The sequence below is a fragment of the Theropithecus gelada genome, chromosome 15 (assembly GCF_003255815.1).
Source record: "Theropithecus gelada isolate Dixy chromosome 15, Tgel_1.0, whole genome shotgun sequence".
NCBI lineage: Eukaryota > Metazoa > Chordata > Mammalia > Primates > Cercopithecidae > Theropithecus > Theropithecus gelada.
Window position 1 is genome coordinate 28,987,748 of NC_037683.1, and position 17,645 is coordinate 29,005,392.

At 42.4% G+C, this 17,645-nt stretch overlaps 1 protein-coding gene across 3 annotated transcripts in view; it reads left to right on the plus strand.

Moving 5' to 3' along the window:
• Window positions 1-17,645, plus strand: part of SUSD1 (sushi domain containing 1) — a 135,506-nt gene that overhangs the window by 36,462 nt on the left and 81,399 nt on the right. For all 3 annotated transcript variants that reach the window (XM_025359486.1, XM_025359485.1, XM_025359487.1), the window contains exon 6: window positions 13,389-13,568. In XM_025359486.1, the coding sequence (XP_025215271.1) occupies window positions 13,389-13,568 (180 nt within the window). The remainder of the gene's footprint in view (window positions 1-13,388; window positions 13,569-17,645) is intronic.

A 17,645-nucleotide genomic window follows, 5' to 3' on the forward strand; every position in this document is an offset into this window, starting at 1 on the left:
AATGTCACCTCTGGGGTCAGGTGTGGTGGCTCACGTCTGTAATCCCAGCACTTTGGGAGGCCGAGGCTGGTGGATCACGAGGTCAAGAGATCAAGACCGTCCTGGCTCACATGGTGAAACCCCGTCTCTACTAAAAATACAAAAAATTAGCTGGATGTGGTGGCGGGTGCCTGTAGTCCCAGCTACTCTGGAGGCTGAGGCAGGAGAATGGTGTGAACCTGGGAGGTGGAGCTTGCAGTGAGCTGATATTGCGCCACTGAACTGCAGCCTGGGTGACAGAGCAAGACTCTGTCTCAAAAAAAATAAAAAATAAAAATAAAAAAGTCACCTCTGTCATTATTCTCTTAGTACCTAGTAAATAAGTATATTATTTATGATTGATTTCATGGCTTTCATTAGTCTCTCCTACTGGACTATAAATTGGGGAGCTCAGCGACCATACAGCCTTCTTTAGCAGGATCTCACCAGGACATAACACAGTGCCTGGCATACTCAAGGTCTGTGGAAGCACCTTGAGGTCCCCTCAAGAGGCGCTGCAGATGATGGCAGTCATTGTGGAATGAGCTCCTTAATTGCCATCCCAGCTTATCGTGTGGCTGAGCCTTGTAGAAACCCTTGCCCCCTTTTTTGTTTTGTCCCCAAGCTTTATGTCCTTTCCCAGTTCCGAATCTTCTTGCTTTGTCTTCTAGGCCTTCATGCTTGCTTCTCTCTTGGCATGACATCTCTAGGCTTTGATAAAGCAGAAACAGAGACCTTGGGGCTGACTCCTGATTTCCCCCATTACCTCTGTGTATGGCCCTTATAGGGTGGATGGCCCAGCAGGGTGGGCTGATTACAGAAGCAGAATTTCTCCTTTGAGTTGGTCAACAGGGTGGGACATGGTTTCCAAAGTCCATTAATAGCAGAGCCTGATTCTGTAGAGATGGCCAGCACTTTAACATGTGTAAGGTTAATAGATTGGCATTATTTCCCATTTCACAGTTTAAGGACCAGGATAAGGAAGTCACTTACCGTATGTCACGAGCTTATGCACCAAGATGAGAGCCCAACGCACTTTTCTAGAAGGCAGCCCCAGTCAGCGTACCCTGGAGATGGGAGGTGATGATGAAAAAGCTGAAGGGCGCTAGGAGAGGGGTGCCGAGACAAACACACCTTCACGCACAGTGTGGTCTAGGACCCGGCCAGAAGGGTATTCACTGTTGCTGAGTCAACTCTTCGTCTTTTGAGATTTTTCTTAGTAGGGCCTGATTTATCTCTACAAAAGTGGAAAGAGTTTGAAAAAGCTTTGACATAAATTGTACCACAATTTAGTGCATTCAAATGAAGAGTGGCAGATAAGCTTCGTTACACGGCTGCCCGTGGAGTCTTAGGGCTGGTGTGAAAAGGATCCTGAGACCACATCCAGACTTAGCACAGACGAATGCTGTGATTGACTAATGATGCCACCATGGCTGAGGGAGGAGTGAGTGAGAGCACATTTACCTTGTGTATAGGATCTGTGTTCCGGGTGATAGGATGTTTGGTCATTTGAAATACATTTTCTGGACTGGGCATGGTGGTTTACACCTATAATCCTAGCACTTTGGGAGGCCAGGAAAGGAAGATTGCTTGAGGCCAGGAGTTCAAGACCAGCCTGGAAAATATAGTGAGACCTTGTCTCTGCAAAAAAATAAAAAATTGTCTGGGCGTGATGGCATGCACCTGTAGTCCCAGTTGCTCAGGAGGCTGAGGTGGGAGGATCGCTTGAGCCCAGGAGTTCAAGGTTACAGTGAGCTGTGATCATGCCACTGTACTCCAGCGTGGGCAACAGGGGAAGACCCTGTCTCTAAAAACTTTTAAAAAATAAATAAATAAAAATTAAAAACAATTAAATACATTTTCTGGCACCTCACAATATACTGATCTTTTAACACATTTTTTTAAACTGCATTGACTTACCCATTGCATGCAGCAGTTCTGTTGGGTTACGCTTTTGCCAAGTAAATGCCATTAAAATATGTCTCCGTATTTGTAAATGGTTGAAGTCATTTGAGTGTGCTGAATGAGTGATGACATTGGTTATAAGGCTGCTAATAGTAGGGATGGTGCATGAGCTTTTGGCTCAGAAAGACCTGTGTAAGTTTTGTCTTAGCCACTAACTAGTTGTGCAACCACTTCTGAACCTCTCTAAACTCCAGTTTCCTTTCGTGGAAGGGAATAAAATGGTGTTCATCTCTTAGAGCTATTGTGAAGATTTAATGGGATAATGAATAAAGCCCTTGACCTTGTGCATAATGTAGAATAGGTGTGGCTCAATGTCACGGTCATGAACAAGTGGGCCATTTTCTAGCGAGGAGTGGCAGGTCTCCTTATCAAAAATGTAAGATCTTTCTGAAACTTCTTACTATAAAATGAGAAAGTCTAAAGTTCTTCAGTTTTTACTTTACCTTATTTATTTGTTTTCCATTCAGACACTCTATTTACAACTAGAACGTTAGAATGAAGAGTTTTAATGTTATCTTTTGATAAAAAGAAATATTCATATGCAGCTCAAAGCATTGACAAACATTATTGTCACTTCTGCAAATGGAAGATCCTTACAAGAGATCTCCTAAGCCCTTTTTTTCTCCTAGCATTCATGCTTTTATGCACCCTACCACCTCCTCTGCAGTTTCTGAAGTGGTTAGATTCCAGTTGTTTCCATACTAGACACTATTTATTGATGATAAGTGTTACGTAAAAAGGAAAATTTTCTTTTTCCTCCAAATGAGCTTTCTCTATGAATACGATCTGAAGAAAATATATTGTTAGTCAAGGCTAAAGATCATGGAAGAATTTAGAATACAAAATGCATCAAAAAGTAATCTGTTTTTCTTTCTATTGCCTTAAGAGCAAGTAGACTTTTGGGTACTAATGAGCTCATTAGAGCAGTTAATAAACTACTCTTGAGAATGTGCTTCATGGCAAACTATAACCCTCCCATTTTTCTTTTATGCTTGCAGTAACATTTTTTTTTTCTTTTCTTTTTTGAGACAGAGTTTGCTCTTGTCGCCCAGGCTGGAGTACAATGGCACAAACTTGATTCACTGCAACGTCCGCCTCTTGGGTTCAAGTGATTCTCCTGCCTCAGCCTCCCAAGTAGCTGGGATTACAGGCGCCTGCCTCCACACCTGGCTAATTTTTGTATTTTTAGTAGAGATGGGATTTCACCATGTTGGCCAAGCTGGTCTCGAATTCCTGGCCTCAGGTGATCCTTCTGCCTCGGCCTCCCAAAGTGCTGGGATTACAGGGGTGAGCCACGGTGCCTGGCCACATTTTTTTTTTTTTTAAATAATTTCAACTTTTATTTTAGATTCAGGGGGCACATGCGCAAGTTTGTTACAAGGGTATATTGTGTGATGCTGAGATTTGGGATATGAATGATCCTGTCACCTATGTAGTGAGCATGGTACCCAACAGTTAGTGTTTCAACCCCCTTCCTCCCTCCTCCCTCTATTTGTCCCCCATGCCTATTGTTCCCATCTTTATGTGCATGAATACTCAATGTTTAGCTCCCACTTATATGAGAGAACATGTGGTATTTGATTGTCTGTTCATGCATTAATATGCTTAGAATATTAGAAGTTTCTGTTCCTGCCTTAATATGCTTAGGATATTAGAAGTGGCCTCCAGCTGCACCTATGTTGCTACAAAGGACATGATTTTTTTTTTATGGTTGTGTAGTATTCCATGGTGTACATGTACCACATTTTCTTTATCCAATCCACCACTGATGGGCATCTAGGTTGATTCCATGTCTTTGCTATTGTGAATAGTGCAGCGATTAACATACAAGTGCATGCATCCTTTTGATTGAATGATTTATTTTCTTTTGGATATATACCCAGTAATGGGATTGCTGGGTTGAATGGTAGTTCTGTTTTAAGCTCTTTGGAAAGGACTTTGGAGATTTCTCACAGTGACTGAATGAATTTACATTCCCACCGACAGCATATAACCATTCCCTTTTCTCTGTAGCCTTACCAGCATCTGTTGTTTTTTGACTTTTTAATGATAGCCATTCTGACTGGTGTGAGATGGAATCTCATTGTGGTTTTGATTTGCATTTCTCTGATGATAAGTGATGTGGAGCATTTTTTCATGTGATTCTTGATCACTTGTGTGTCTTCTTTTGAGATACGTCTGTTCATGTCTTTTGCCCACTTTTTAATGGAGTTATTTGTTGTTTGCTTGTTGAATTGTTTAAGTTCCTTATAGATTCTGGATATTAGACCTTTGTCAGATGCACAGGTTGTGAATATTTTATCCCGTTCTGTAGGCTATCAATTTCCTCTGTTGATAGTTTGTTTTGCTGTACAGGCTCCTTAGTTTAATTAGGTCCCACTTGTCAACTTTTGTTTTTGTTCCAATTCCTATTGAGGACTTAATAATAAACTATTTCCCAAGGCTGATGTCCAGAATGGTGTTTCGTAGTTTTTCTTCCAGCATTCTTACAGTTTGTGGTCTTATATTTATGTCTTTAATCCATCTTGAATTAATTTTTATATATGGTGAAAAGTAGGGGTCCAGTTTCATTCTTCTGCATATGGCCAGCCAGCTAGCCTAGCACCATTTATTGCACAGGGAGTCCTTTCCCCATTGCTTGTTATTGTTGACATTTTTGTGGAAGATGTGGCTTCATTTCTGGGTTCTCTATTTTGTTCCATTGGCCTCTTGGCCTATGTGTCTGTTTTTGTACCAGTACCGTGCTATTTTGGTTACTGTAGACTTGTAGTGTAGTTTGAAGTCTGGTAATGCAATGCCCCTGGCTTTGTTTTTTTTTTTTTCAGACATGAGGTCTCAGTTGTGTTGCCCAGGATGGAGTGTGGTGGTGCAATCATGGCTCAGTGCACCCTCAAATTCTTGGGCCTAAGGGATCTTCCTGCCTCTGTCTCCTGAGTAGCTGGGACTACAGGCATGGGTCACCATGCTTGGCTAATTAACATAAATTTTTTTCTTTTTTTTTTCTTTTTTAAGAAACAGTGTCTTAACATGTTGCCCAGGCTGGTCTTGAACTGCTGGGCTCAAGTGATCCTCATGCCTTGGCCTTCCAAAGTACTAGGATTATAGGAGTGAGCTACTGTGCCCAGCCTTGTTCTTTCTGCTGTATAACATTTTCTAAGTTCAACTTGCTAGATATGGAGACATTAGATTCCAACCTGCATCATGAGTGATATGTGTAATTTAGTGTCCAAGGGATCCTGGAATGAGGGGCCAACCTCAACAGTCAAATTCGTGGTGATATGCAGACATGCTGCAAGATGCATGAAACTTTGTTGAAGATTTCTTAGACCATGTTACTTACCTAGGAATGTCACAAAGATTAATGTTTAAAATAATGTTTATAATTCAAAGGACTGCAGGGGATATTTAAAAATACAGGGTATATGCACAGCCCAGAAAGAGCTTGCCATTTAGTGGGGGAGAGAACACTTTCACAGATGAAACAAATGAAGAAACCATAGGTATCACGCTGAATTATCTGATTTGGAATGTAAGCATTGTGCAGACCCTGGTGTTAATCTGCCTGGACTGTTCAGGCCCTTACAACCTACCACATTCCACTAATTTCCAGTTGATGTGCTAGCCTTCTGATCGGATTCCAAGGCACGCTAGAGACTTATTTCTGTTATTGTTGGGTAAAGATGAAAACTGACTCGAATGTGATTTTCTTCAGTTTTTAGCACTTGCTTCTGCTCTTTTGCAAAGCTTTACATATAGCACTTGCTTATTTTTCTGGGGAGATTTTATTTTGGGGTCAGTATCAGTAAGTGGAATGGGTTCATCATTCATTCCCCTGGCAGGTGGCAAAATGTCTGCCTGAATTTATTGGCATTTTTGGTCACTTTTTTTCTTTCTCAGCTTGTTATTTATTGATCTCTAAACAGTCTTAGATGGAGCCTTTATATTACTAGATTCTTTCTGTCATCAATCTATGTTATTGTGCTGATGTGTATAATAAACAGCAGCCAATATGGGTGACATTTGTGATACAGTCAGTTGTTGATTAGATGCTGTAAGTTGCCTGTACCTTTCATCAAAGAAATTTCCTTCTGGACTATTTCCTTGGTAGAATATGAAAGCTGGCCCTGTGGATAAACATTTTTATCTTCAAGATATGAGATATAAGTTATATTATAAATTTGGCCCTTGAAACCAGCACAACACATTCTCCCCCACTCCCCCGGGAGCCCTGTTTTGAAGCTCATTATTTGAATAAAATCACAGACAATGGGAGAGTAAGGGAAAATTCCCAGCCATGCTCATAATTAGTTGACTGTATTTCTGATGCAGATGCAAACGTTGTTACTTAATAACGTAATTAGCCAGAGAAACATGTGCTTTAATGAATGTCCCTATGCATATGCAATGCAAATTTGTGCTGCTTATTTTTTCTTCCTTGGGAGTATAAACTGCTTTTAAATGTTTATTTCCTTGTGATAGTACGAGTTTCGGGGTCTTTTAATGTATGAAATAGGATTATATTTTTATTTCCCACTGTGGCCTCTGTTGGATTGATTTTTGAGTGTTTCTTAGTAGGAACTACCTACTTTCTTGGATGCCATTTGGTCTGAGCAGAAGTGGCAGTAGTTGGGAATATCTGTGACGGGGTCATGTTCTAGGCAAGCCCCAGGCCAGACTCTAATGTCATACATAGGGTTAAACATCAGGCCCAAGAAGGTTTCAGGGAGTCACAGAGCTGCAGAGAGACATCTATTTCCAGCAGCTCTCTTGCTCTTGGAAAGTTCTTGGAGACAAGATTGGGCAGGAGGCGTTGTCATCGAACCCTTCCAGACTGACTTGAATGCTTATTCAGGCAACCTTTTCTCCTTAGGTTTTAGCCAACCTGTAAGGTTAAAGAACCGAGTCAGGGCCTAGGTGGAGCCCGTTGTGGTGAAGCTGCCCAGATTTACTGGACCTGGACTTTGAGGTCACACAAACCACAGTTTGAATATCAGCTCTTTTACGAGTGGTGTGACTTTGAATGTGACGTAAGCTCTTAGGGCCTCCATCTTCCTATCTGTAAACTGTATGAGAAAACTCCACCTACCTTGGAGGATTTTCTTTTTTGGTTTTGTTTCTTCGGGACAGGGTCTCTGTCACTTAGGTTGGAGTGCAGTAGTGCGATCTTGGCTCACTGCAGCTTCCACCTCTTGGGCTCAAGTGATTCTCCCACCTCAGCCTCCCGAGTAGCTGGGACTACAGGCACGAGCCACCAATGCCTGGCTAGTTATTGTATTTTTATTTTTATTTTTAAAATTTTTTTGTAGAGATGGGGTTTTGCCATGTTGCCCAGGCTAATCTTGAATTCCTGAGCTCAGAGTGATCTGCCCTCCTCAGCTTCCCAAAGTGCTAGGATTACAGGCATAAGCCACCTCGCCTGGCTACTTTGTAGGATTTTCTGTTGGAATAAATAAGGTACTGTGTATCCAGTAGACTACCTTGTGTTTGGGAGTATTTCAATGAATGCTATATTCTCTCTCTTTCTCTCTCTCTTTCTCTCTCTTTCTTCCCTTCCCTTCCCTTTCTTTTCCTACCTTTCCTTCCTTCCTTCCCTTTCCTTCCTTCTCTTTCCTTCCTTCCCCTTCCTTCCTTCCTTCCTTCCCTTTCCTTCCTTCCTTCCTTCCTTCCCTTTCCTTCCTTCCTTCCTTCCTTCCTTCCTTCCCCTTCCTTCCTTCCTTCCTTTCTTTTCCTTTCCTTTCCCTTTTCTTTCTTTTCTTCCTTTTTCTTTCCTTCCTTTCTTTTCTTTCTTTCTTTTCCTTCCTTCTCCTTTCCCTCTCTCCTCCCTCTCCTCTCCCTCTCCCTCTCCTTTCCCTCTCTTCTCCCCTCCCCTCCCCTCCCCTCTCCTATCCTTCTTTAATTTCTGACATGGAGCCTCACTCTATTGCCCAAGCTGGAGTGCAGTGGTACAATCTTGGCTCACTGTAACCTCTGCCTCCCAGGTTTGAGCGATCCTCCTTCCTCAGCCTCCCAGATAGCTGGGATTACAAGCATGTGCCACCACCTCTGACTGATTTTTATATTTTTAGTAGAGATGGGGTTTCAGCATGTTTGCCAGGCTGGTCTTGAACTCCTGGGCTGAAGCAATCCTCCTGCCTTGGCCTCTGAAAGTGTTGGGATTACAGGCGTGAGCCACCATGCCTGGCTGAATGCTATTATTATTAAAATTATTGAGGCCTGAATAACTTTCTTATAATTTCCTGCCACAAGATTGATACTGGTTTTTGTGGGGCTTTTTCTCAGCGCTCATGTACTTGATGTTTGGTGCATGTGAATTACCTGTGTTGGATAATAAATATGGAAGTAATGTCTGTCCTGTTATTTGGACGTAGGATCTAGTGATGTCTGGTTTCTTCCTGAGGGGCTGGTGGCATATCACAGCAGCATTTATTGCATCTTGAACTGTGATAAAGTAGTAGCAAGCTATCAATGAACAACTGTGTAAAACATATGTTTTTAAGCGGGCCTTGCGGAGGTACAAGAATTATAAAATAAAAACTCTGTCCTTGAGGAACTGTCCATATATTTGGGAAGATAGATATGTATTCATAAAAAGACACTAAATCTGCGAGGCATGACATAAAGGTCATATGAACAGTATAGATAATACTTGTATAAGAATAGATAATACTCGGCTGAGTGATGGCTCACGCCTGTGATCCCAGCACTTTGGGAGGGCGAAGTGGGCAGATTTCATGAGCCCAGGAGTCTGAGGCCAGCCTGGGCAACATGGTGAAACCCCATATTTACAAAAAATACAAAAATTAGCCATATGTGGTGGTGCACGTGTGAGGTCCCAGCTACTTGGGAGGTTGAGCTGGGAGGAGCACTTGAGCCCAGGAGGTCGAAGCTGCAGTGAGCTGTGATTGTGCCACTGCACTCCAGTCTTGGCGACAGGAGTAAGGCCCTGTCTCAAAACAAAACAAGGATCCCGAAACAACAGAAAGAATAGATAATACTCTATACTTCCTATATCTCTAAGTAATAGTCTCTAGGTAATAGTCTTGATTCCACCCTGCTTCTCACCCTCACATCCAAACTATCACCACGAGCATTCAGTTCTGCTTCCAGAATACATCGCAAATCCATCTCTTCCTTCCATTTCCATCCCCTCTGAAGTCCATCCAAGAAGTCCATCTCTCGGTTGAACTACTGCTGTAGACCCTGGCTGATGTCTCTTTTTTTATTCCTATTCTTCTCCCAACCTTTCTCTACCTAACAGCCGAAGTGGTCTTTTAAAAACCTAAATCAGATTTTTCATTCCCATACTTAAAACCCAACAAGAGCTTCCACTGCTTTTAAAATAAAGCCCAAGATTTATAAGGCCCTGTGTGGTTTGGCTCTGCTTTTTTTTCCACCTTCATCTCATGCTGGTCTCCCTCTCACTAACTAGGTTCCTGCCACACAGGTTGCTTTTCCCTTTTTGGAACCCACCAAGAGCTTTCTTACCTCAGGGTCTTTGCATTGGTGCTTTCATTTGATTGAAATATTCTTCCTTCGGTCCCAAACATGGCTTGCTCATTGCCATCCTTCAGGTCCTAATGTATGTGTTATTTCTTCAGAGAGTTCAAATCATTCTGACTACTACTCTATTTAAAAAGTTTTTCTGGGAGGATCACTTGAGGTCAGGAGTTTGAGATTAACCTGGCCAACATGATGAAACTCTTGTCTCTTCTAAAAATACTAAATTAGCTGGGTATGGTTGCAGGCACCTGTAATCCCAGCTACTCAGGAGGCTGAGGCAGGAGAATTGCTTGAACCCAGGAGACGGAGGTTGCAGTGAACTAAGATTGCACCACTGCACTCCAGCCTGGGTGACAGAGTGAGACTTCATCTAAAAAAAAAAAAAAAACTGTAGGCCGGGCATGGTGGCTTATACCTGTAATCCTAGTATTTTGGGAGGCTGAGGCAGGTGGATCGCTTGAGCTCAGGAGTTCAAGACTAGCCTGGGCAACATGGCGAAACCCCATCTCTACTAAAACTACAAAAAATTAGCTGGGCATGGTGGCGCATGCCTGTAGTCCCAGCTACTTGGGAGGTTGAGGCATGAGAATCACTTGAATCCGGGAGGCAGAGGTTGCAATGAGCTGGGATCATGCCACTGCACTCCAACCTGGGCAACAGAGTGAGACTGTCTCAAAACAAACAAACAAACAAAAACAAAAACAAAAAACAAACAAAAAAACGTTTTTTGAAGCTGAGGCCGGTAAGATCGCTTGGGTCTGAGAGTACGAGACCAGCCTGGGCAATATAGAGAGACCCTGTCTCTACAAAAAACTGAAAAATTAGCTGGGCATGGTGGTACATGCCTGTGGTCCCAACTCCTTGGGAGGCTGAGGTGGGAGGATTTCTTGAGCCCCAGAGGTCAAGGCTGCGGTGAACTGTGATGGCGCCCCTGCACTCCAGCCTGGGCAGAGTTGGAACAACATTTTTCTTTTTCTTTTTGAGATGGAGTCTCACTCTGTTGGCCAGGCTGGAGTGCAGTAGCACGATCTCAGCTCACTGCAACCTCTGCCTCCTGGGTTCGAGTGATTCTTGTGCCTGAGTCTCCTGAGTACAGGGATTACAGGCGCACATGCCACCACGCCTGGGTAATTTTTGTATTTTTGGTAGAGATGAGGTTTTGCCATGTTGGCCAGGCTGGTCTCAAACTCCTGGTCTCAAGTGATCTGCCTGCCTCGGCCTCCCAAAGTGCTGGGATTACAGGGGTGAGCTACCATGCCCAGCCAACTTTCGAGAAGCTGTGGGTGTAGGGAAAAGAATACAACTGACATGCCTTCAACTCCTGGCCATCCCGTAATTGCCTGTGTAACTTTGAACATATCATTCAATCATTTTAAGCTGTCTTTGCCTGTACAGTGGGGAAAATAACCCTTAACATGGACGGGTATTGTGAATAGTAATGCTTTATACTTAGGATCTGTTGGAATGCATATGATGACAAATGGTAGCCATTTGTACCAGGATTTCATTCAGATTCTCAGCTGAGGGTGTGCACCAAAATCAAATTTGGAGCTTTGTAGAAATTTGGATACCAAGAACCCAATTCAGTACTACTGAATCAGAAGAGTTATCTCCGGGTGGGTGTGGGACTCCAGTACGTGCATTTTTCTAAAGCTTCCCAGGGGATTCAGATGTGTAGCTGTTACAACCATGCGTTTAATCCAAGCCATGCTGGAATCCTCTCTAAATGTCTCTTGCTGAGGGACTGTCCAACTTGAATAGCTCTGTTAATGGGGAACTCACAGAGCCACAGGTCCAAGCTGCTTCCTAATGGGGCATCCACCTGAGCCTTTGAGCCTTAATCCTTAGATAACAAGTTATTGATTTCTTATCAATTGGGTAATATTTGGTATTAATTTTAAAAAAAAATCTTGCAGTCCCAACCAAAGTCATCATGCCTTCCATTATTCTTGGTCACCTCCAAGATGGAAGCCAATCTAGTTATCTTTTGTACTTTTATCCCTTTTGTGTTTGTGCTTCTCCCCTAACCCAATGACTTGCGCTGGGTTCCCTCCCAGACTTCTCCACTGAGCACTTTAACCTTCCACCTTCAGTGTACATGAACCTATACCTCCAACCTCCTTAGCGATGGCCCCTCTACTTCCTGCTGTAACTGAACTCTGTCTTAAATTAGAAGATGTTTCAGATGTCAACAATGTGACTAGGCAGTCTTATGAAACATTAACCATCTCTTTGGTTGGTTGCTTGTGTACACACAAATATATTCATTCTTGGAATGTCTTGGGCCATTAAATACATCTAAAGGTTTGATGCTGGGAAAACATGATGAGGGCCAAAGAGTCTTGTGTCTGGTGAATACGCATGAAAAGGGAACCAAAGCTCTGTGGGCAAACCTGGGACATGAGAGGTAGACAGGGTTGGAAATTAGGTGAGATCCTGCTCTGGGAAACCTCCCTCCTAGAAATAACTCTGGGGTCCTGCAACAGACCAAGCATCCACAATGGAATGGAAAAGAGTGCAATTCCATTAAATCCACACATTCTGTATCAGAGGCTCATTTAAAAGAAGCCATCTATTTCTAAGAGCAAGGATGGCTGGTGGGGATATGGGAACAGATTATATGATTTTCTCTAGTTTGAATGCTGTTATCTCAATAAAAGGACTTCTGTTTAAAAAGGCTGGATGTCAGGAGGGCTTAATTTTCTTGACTTTCTACAGATTGGGGAGAAAATCACAAATCAGAATGAATGCCTTGTTTTCTTTTTTTTTTTTCTCTTACTATAGAATAACAGATTTTTTTTTTCTTTCTGTGTTTAGGTATAACTGAGACTATTGGTGAAATTTGAAATTATTACAGCCATCTTATTTTATATTTATTATACTTTCTTGAATAATGTTGTATCCATGAGCACTATCGTGTGATATGAAACATTAGTACGCTTTACTTCCTCCCTTCAACTCACTGCTCTGGTTTTATTGAAATAATGTAAAATTTTATTTTTATTATTATTTTACATTGTTCAACGTTTAGTTCTAGAATCCTTTACTAATAGTTATGTCAAGCTCTACAGTCACATTTAAGTGATTATGGAGACATCCATACATCTTGCTGATTTCATTGTTTCTTGGTGTTTTTTCTAAAACCTGTCTGTGCTGCCCTTATTCTTACGATATTTGTTCTGATTCATCTTTTTAATTTTTTTTTCCCAGAAAAGATACATGGGTTGATTTTTAAAAATTCTGAAATATCTAAAAATGACTTTCTTGGGCTCTTAAGTGAAGTGTAGTTTGACTGGGTCTAGAATGGTCATGTCATAATCTTTTACCTTTAGATAGTTCTTTGTAAATATTTAATTGTCTTTTAGTAGTCAGTTGTAGGGAAAAAAATTTCATATCAATTTTGTAATTCCAGGTTTATCTCCTCCTGTGCAACTGATTTTTTTCTTTGAAAGGTGCATATAAGTTGAATCTTTAGGAGATAAATACTTTCTCCATTAATTTGCGTTATAAAGTTCAGAGATTTTGAATATATTCTATTTAGCAATCAATTGGCAATAATTGCTACAATTGCATTATCATCTACTCTGGGGTTGATGATCTGAAGATGCATAGTAAAATGTACCAGAGAACTGTAATATTTAAAAGAATGCTAAGATATATTATTTCATAGATCAGTGAATTCTTTATAAGTAAGTAATCTCATAATTTGACTATTCTCTATGTGTGCATGTTTAGAAATTTTATTAAATTCAGACATACTTATATTGGATTATTTGATGGGGTTAGTGTTTTCTCTTTTCCTGTTTGAGTGGCCTCTATCACTATTAAATATTTATTTTAAAGATATGAATTGTAGGGTTGGAAGTCAGGGCTTATAACCAGTGCTGTGTTGGCTCCCATTGCAGAGATCAACTGTGGCAACCCTCCAGAAATGCGGCACGCTATCTTGGTAGGAAATCACAGCTCCAGGCTGGGCGGTGTGGCTCGCTATGTCTGTCAAGAGGGCTTTGAGAGCCCTGGAGGAAAGATCACTTCTGTTTGCACAGAGAAAGGCACCTGGAGAGAAAGCACTTTAACATGCACAGGTACAGATTCTGTTCTTCTGGGCTCCTGCTACCCAGGAACAAAACAGCCAGTGGGAGCCGAGGGCCTAAAACTGTCTGATTGCTGCTTCACTCTACATACTGCATCCAGCTCTGCTCTTTACCTGGTTGTGCACCTGGCTTTAGATTTGTCAGCTAAATCCTGAAGATTTAGAGGGTGGATTGGAAAAATAAGTTGGATGGAAAATGTTATGCATCCATCTTTTGAGACTCACCTTAAATCACTGTGATTCCTGTCCCCTCTGCTGACTGGCTGAGACGTTATTCTCCATGAACCATTTTCTCAGAGGGGCACACTCCTAACTTAACACCTGTTGACCATTTTTCAGAGAAAAGGTGTTATGATGAAAAATAGTTTTTTAATGTTTATTGTGTTAACACACCTAAAACATAAAATTTGTCATCTAACATAGTTTCATTTCTTTTTTTTTGAAATGGAGTCTTGCTTTGTCACCCAGGCTGGAGTGCACTGGCGCGATCTCAGCTCACTGCAGCCTCCGCCTCCCGGGTTACAGTGATCAAGTGATTCTCGTGCCTCAGCCTCCCGAGTACCTGGGATTACAGGTGTCTGCCACCATGTCTGGCTAATTTTTGTATTTTAAGTAGAGACAGGGTTTCATCACGTTGCCCAGGCTGGTCTCGAACTCCAGGCCTCAAGCGATCTGCCTGCTTCGGCCTCCCAAAGTGCTGGGATTACAGGTGTGAGCCACCATGCCTGGCTTACCATCCAATGTAGTTCGGATGTTTGTCTCCTCCATATCTCATGCCAAAATGTGGTCTTCAGTGTTGGAGGTGGGGCCTGGTGGGAAGTGTTTGGGTCATGGGGCCAGATCACTCAGGAATGGCTTTGTGTCCTCCCCTTGGTGATGAATTCTTGCTCTTAGTTCACATGAGAGCTGGTTGTTAAAAGGAGCCTGGCACCTCCTTTTCTCTCTTTGGCTCCCTCTCTTGCCGTTTGACATGCCTGCTCCCTCTTCACCTTCTGCCATGATCATCAACTTCCCAAGGCCCTCACCAGAAGCAGATGCTGGTGCCATGCTTCCTGTACAGCCTGCAGAACCATGAGCCAGATAAACCTCTTTCTTTATAAACTACCTGGTCTCAGGTATTCCTTTATAGCAACATGAAACTGATGAATACACCATCTGAACTATTTTTAAGTGTGCAGTTCAGTAGTGTTTGTTTACATAGACTCATGTCATTGTACAACCAATCTCCAGAACTTTTTCATCTTGCAAAACTGAAACGTTATACCCATTAAACAACAACTCCCCATTTGCCCCTCCCCACAGCCCCTGGAATGTCACCCTTCTACTTTCTGTCTCTTGTGAATTTGACTACTGTAGGTATCTCATATGGTACTTGTCCATTTGAGACTGGCTTATTTCACTAAGCATAATGTCTTTAAGATACATCCATGTTGTAACATGTGTCAACATTTCCTTTCTTCTTAAGGCTAATAGTCCATTATATGAGTATCCCACATTTTGTTTATCCATTCATCTGTTGATGGACACTTGGGTACGTTCCATCTTTCGGCTATGATGAATAATGCTTGAAATGTGTGTACAAATATCTCTTTGAGACCCTGTTTTCAATTCTTTTGGATATATACACAGAAGTGGAATTGCTGGTGAAAACGAGTTTTGAGGCCTGGTGCAGTGGCTCACGCCTGTAATCTGTGCACTTTGGGAGGCTGAGGCAGGTAGATCACTTGAGGTCAGGAGTTCAAGACCAGCCTGGCCAACATGGCAAAACCCCATGTCTACTAAAAATACAAAAATTAGCTGGGTGCAGTGGCTCACACCTGTAATCCCAGCACTTTGAGAGGCCAAGGCAGGAGGATTGCTTGACCCCTGGAGTTCAAGACCAGCCTGGAAGACATAGTGAGACCTCATCTCTATAAAAAATTTAAAATTTGCCAGGTGTGGCGGTGCACACCTGTAGCCCCCACTACTCGGGTGGCTGACGCAGGAGAATTGTTTTGAACCCAGGAGACAGTTGTGAGCCAAGATCACATCCCTGCACTCTAGCCTGGGGAATAGAGTGAGACTCTGTCTCAATAAAAAAAGGAGTTTTGAGACTTCAGTTCATATTCTAGCAATGCCATATATTAGCTGTGTGTCATTAGGTGAGGCATTCTGAGCCTCAGTTTCCTCATCTATAAAAGAAGGAAATAAAATCTGTTTTTCTTACTTCAAAGAGTGTTGAAAAGGAATCAAATAAGATAATCTGTGGGGCACATTTTAGAAAACTGAAAACACCATGCACATGGTTAGTCTTTTTCCTAAAGTTGTTAGCCTCACGTGAAGCTCTTCTCATGAATCAGAAGCGTGCGCTTCTCCATGATTCATTTCACACCTCTGCCTCCGAGGGACAAGGTGAGAAAAGGCAATGATTCTTACCATTTGGGATGGTTGATCAGAAGGTATGACAAATGGTTGTCACACAGTCCCTGGGAATATATTTCTGGCTGTTGACTTGCTTGGCTCTGAAGACAGGTCTCTGAAGAGTGAAATCTCCAGGAGCTTTGATCTGGATCTCTGCTTTGACTAGCAGCAGAATTGTGGTCTTGCTCACCAATATTTTCCATTGGAAGGTCTAGCCAGAGCAAACAAGACATGTAGGCCCCTGGGGATTATTTGTCCATAGGCAATGGTTCATAATTATGTTGGGGATGGGAATTTGAGGAAATCTGTCCATTCACTCAATAGGTATCTCTTTAGCATGCACTATATGTCAGGTACTTTGTCGGCATGACCCTCTTGGAATTTACAGTGAAACAGGGGAAACAGACCTTTTCCCCAAAGATATGCACATACACATACACACATAATGTTTTACAAGTAACAAGGTGTTCCTGGATCTCTGAAATCCTTGAGTAAAGCATTCTTGGAATAGATGGAAAGCTCAGCTCTGCCGTTGAGGCCCTGTGTGTGCCATGCAATTCCTACATTTGGTTATCTCCATCAGAATTCAAGAGGATGTAGGCCAGAGACTGCCATCGGAAAAACAAAGAAGGGTAGAGCTGGATGAGAACCCAGAGATATAATGCAGTCTTCTCTTAGAGAGGTCTCATTGCCTTGCCCAGCCTGCACAGAGGAGCAAGGGCAAACGTGTAACTGATACCAAAGACTCTAGGGTTCCAGTCTTAATAATTGGAGCTAATGCCACGCTGGACTAGACTGATGGTCACTCCAACCTATCATGGCATTTGCAAAAGCACCTCCAACAGTTATTTGGAGGAAGTGAGGTAGCTGCCTCCTGGAATGCGGAATTCAACGTTTTGGGGAAGTATTCCCGACACAGAGCAACTGCTGGAGTCACTTGGTAAGAGCTGGGTATAGCTTCTGAGCCTCAGCCATTTGCTTCATTGCTCAAGCTGCTCTGCCTCCACCATTCAGCAGTCAATGGGGGTATAAGAATTAGTCACCGCATGAAAAACCAGTGGATCTGCATGGGGCATAGTAAGCTATTAATTAGCTGATGCTTGTAGAGCACTTTGAAGAACAAACATGTTATGTAACTGCTAATTATAATTACCATCCTCAGCCTGCTACCTTTCACAAAGTCTGTGGCTCCAGCTGCAGCTGTTTCCATGGGTTTATGTGAGCTTTGATTTAAGGAAAGAAAAGGCATTTTCCCTGAGAGCTGTGATCTTTCTGTGAGGAGGCCTTTATGCCCTCAATCAGGATTGGCAGCTAAATTCAATTTCCGCAGATAAAGGGGATGATTTACATGATGATTAATTCATGGTGCAGTGCAGATGATCTCTGGGTGGGTAGGTAGGAGAGGCTTCTGGAAACGTAGTGAGAGCTGCTGATCACCATGGCTCTTCCTCAGCTACCCCTTTTCTTTTTTCTTTTCCCTGTTTTTCACTTTTTACCTATTTCTTCACTCCCCTCATCCCAACTGTCTCTGTGTATTTGTTGTTGTTGTTGTTGGAGATGGAGACTCACTCTGTCACCCAGGTTGAAGTGCAGTGATCACAGCTAACCACAGCCACAAACTCCTGGGCTTAAGCTATCCTTCTTCCTCAGCCTCCCAAGCAGCTGGGAC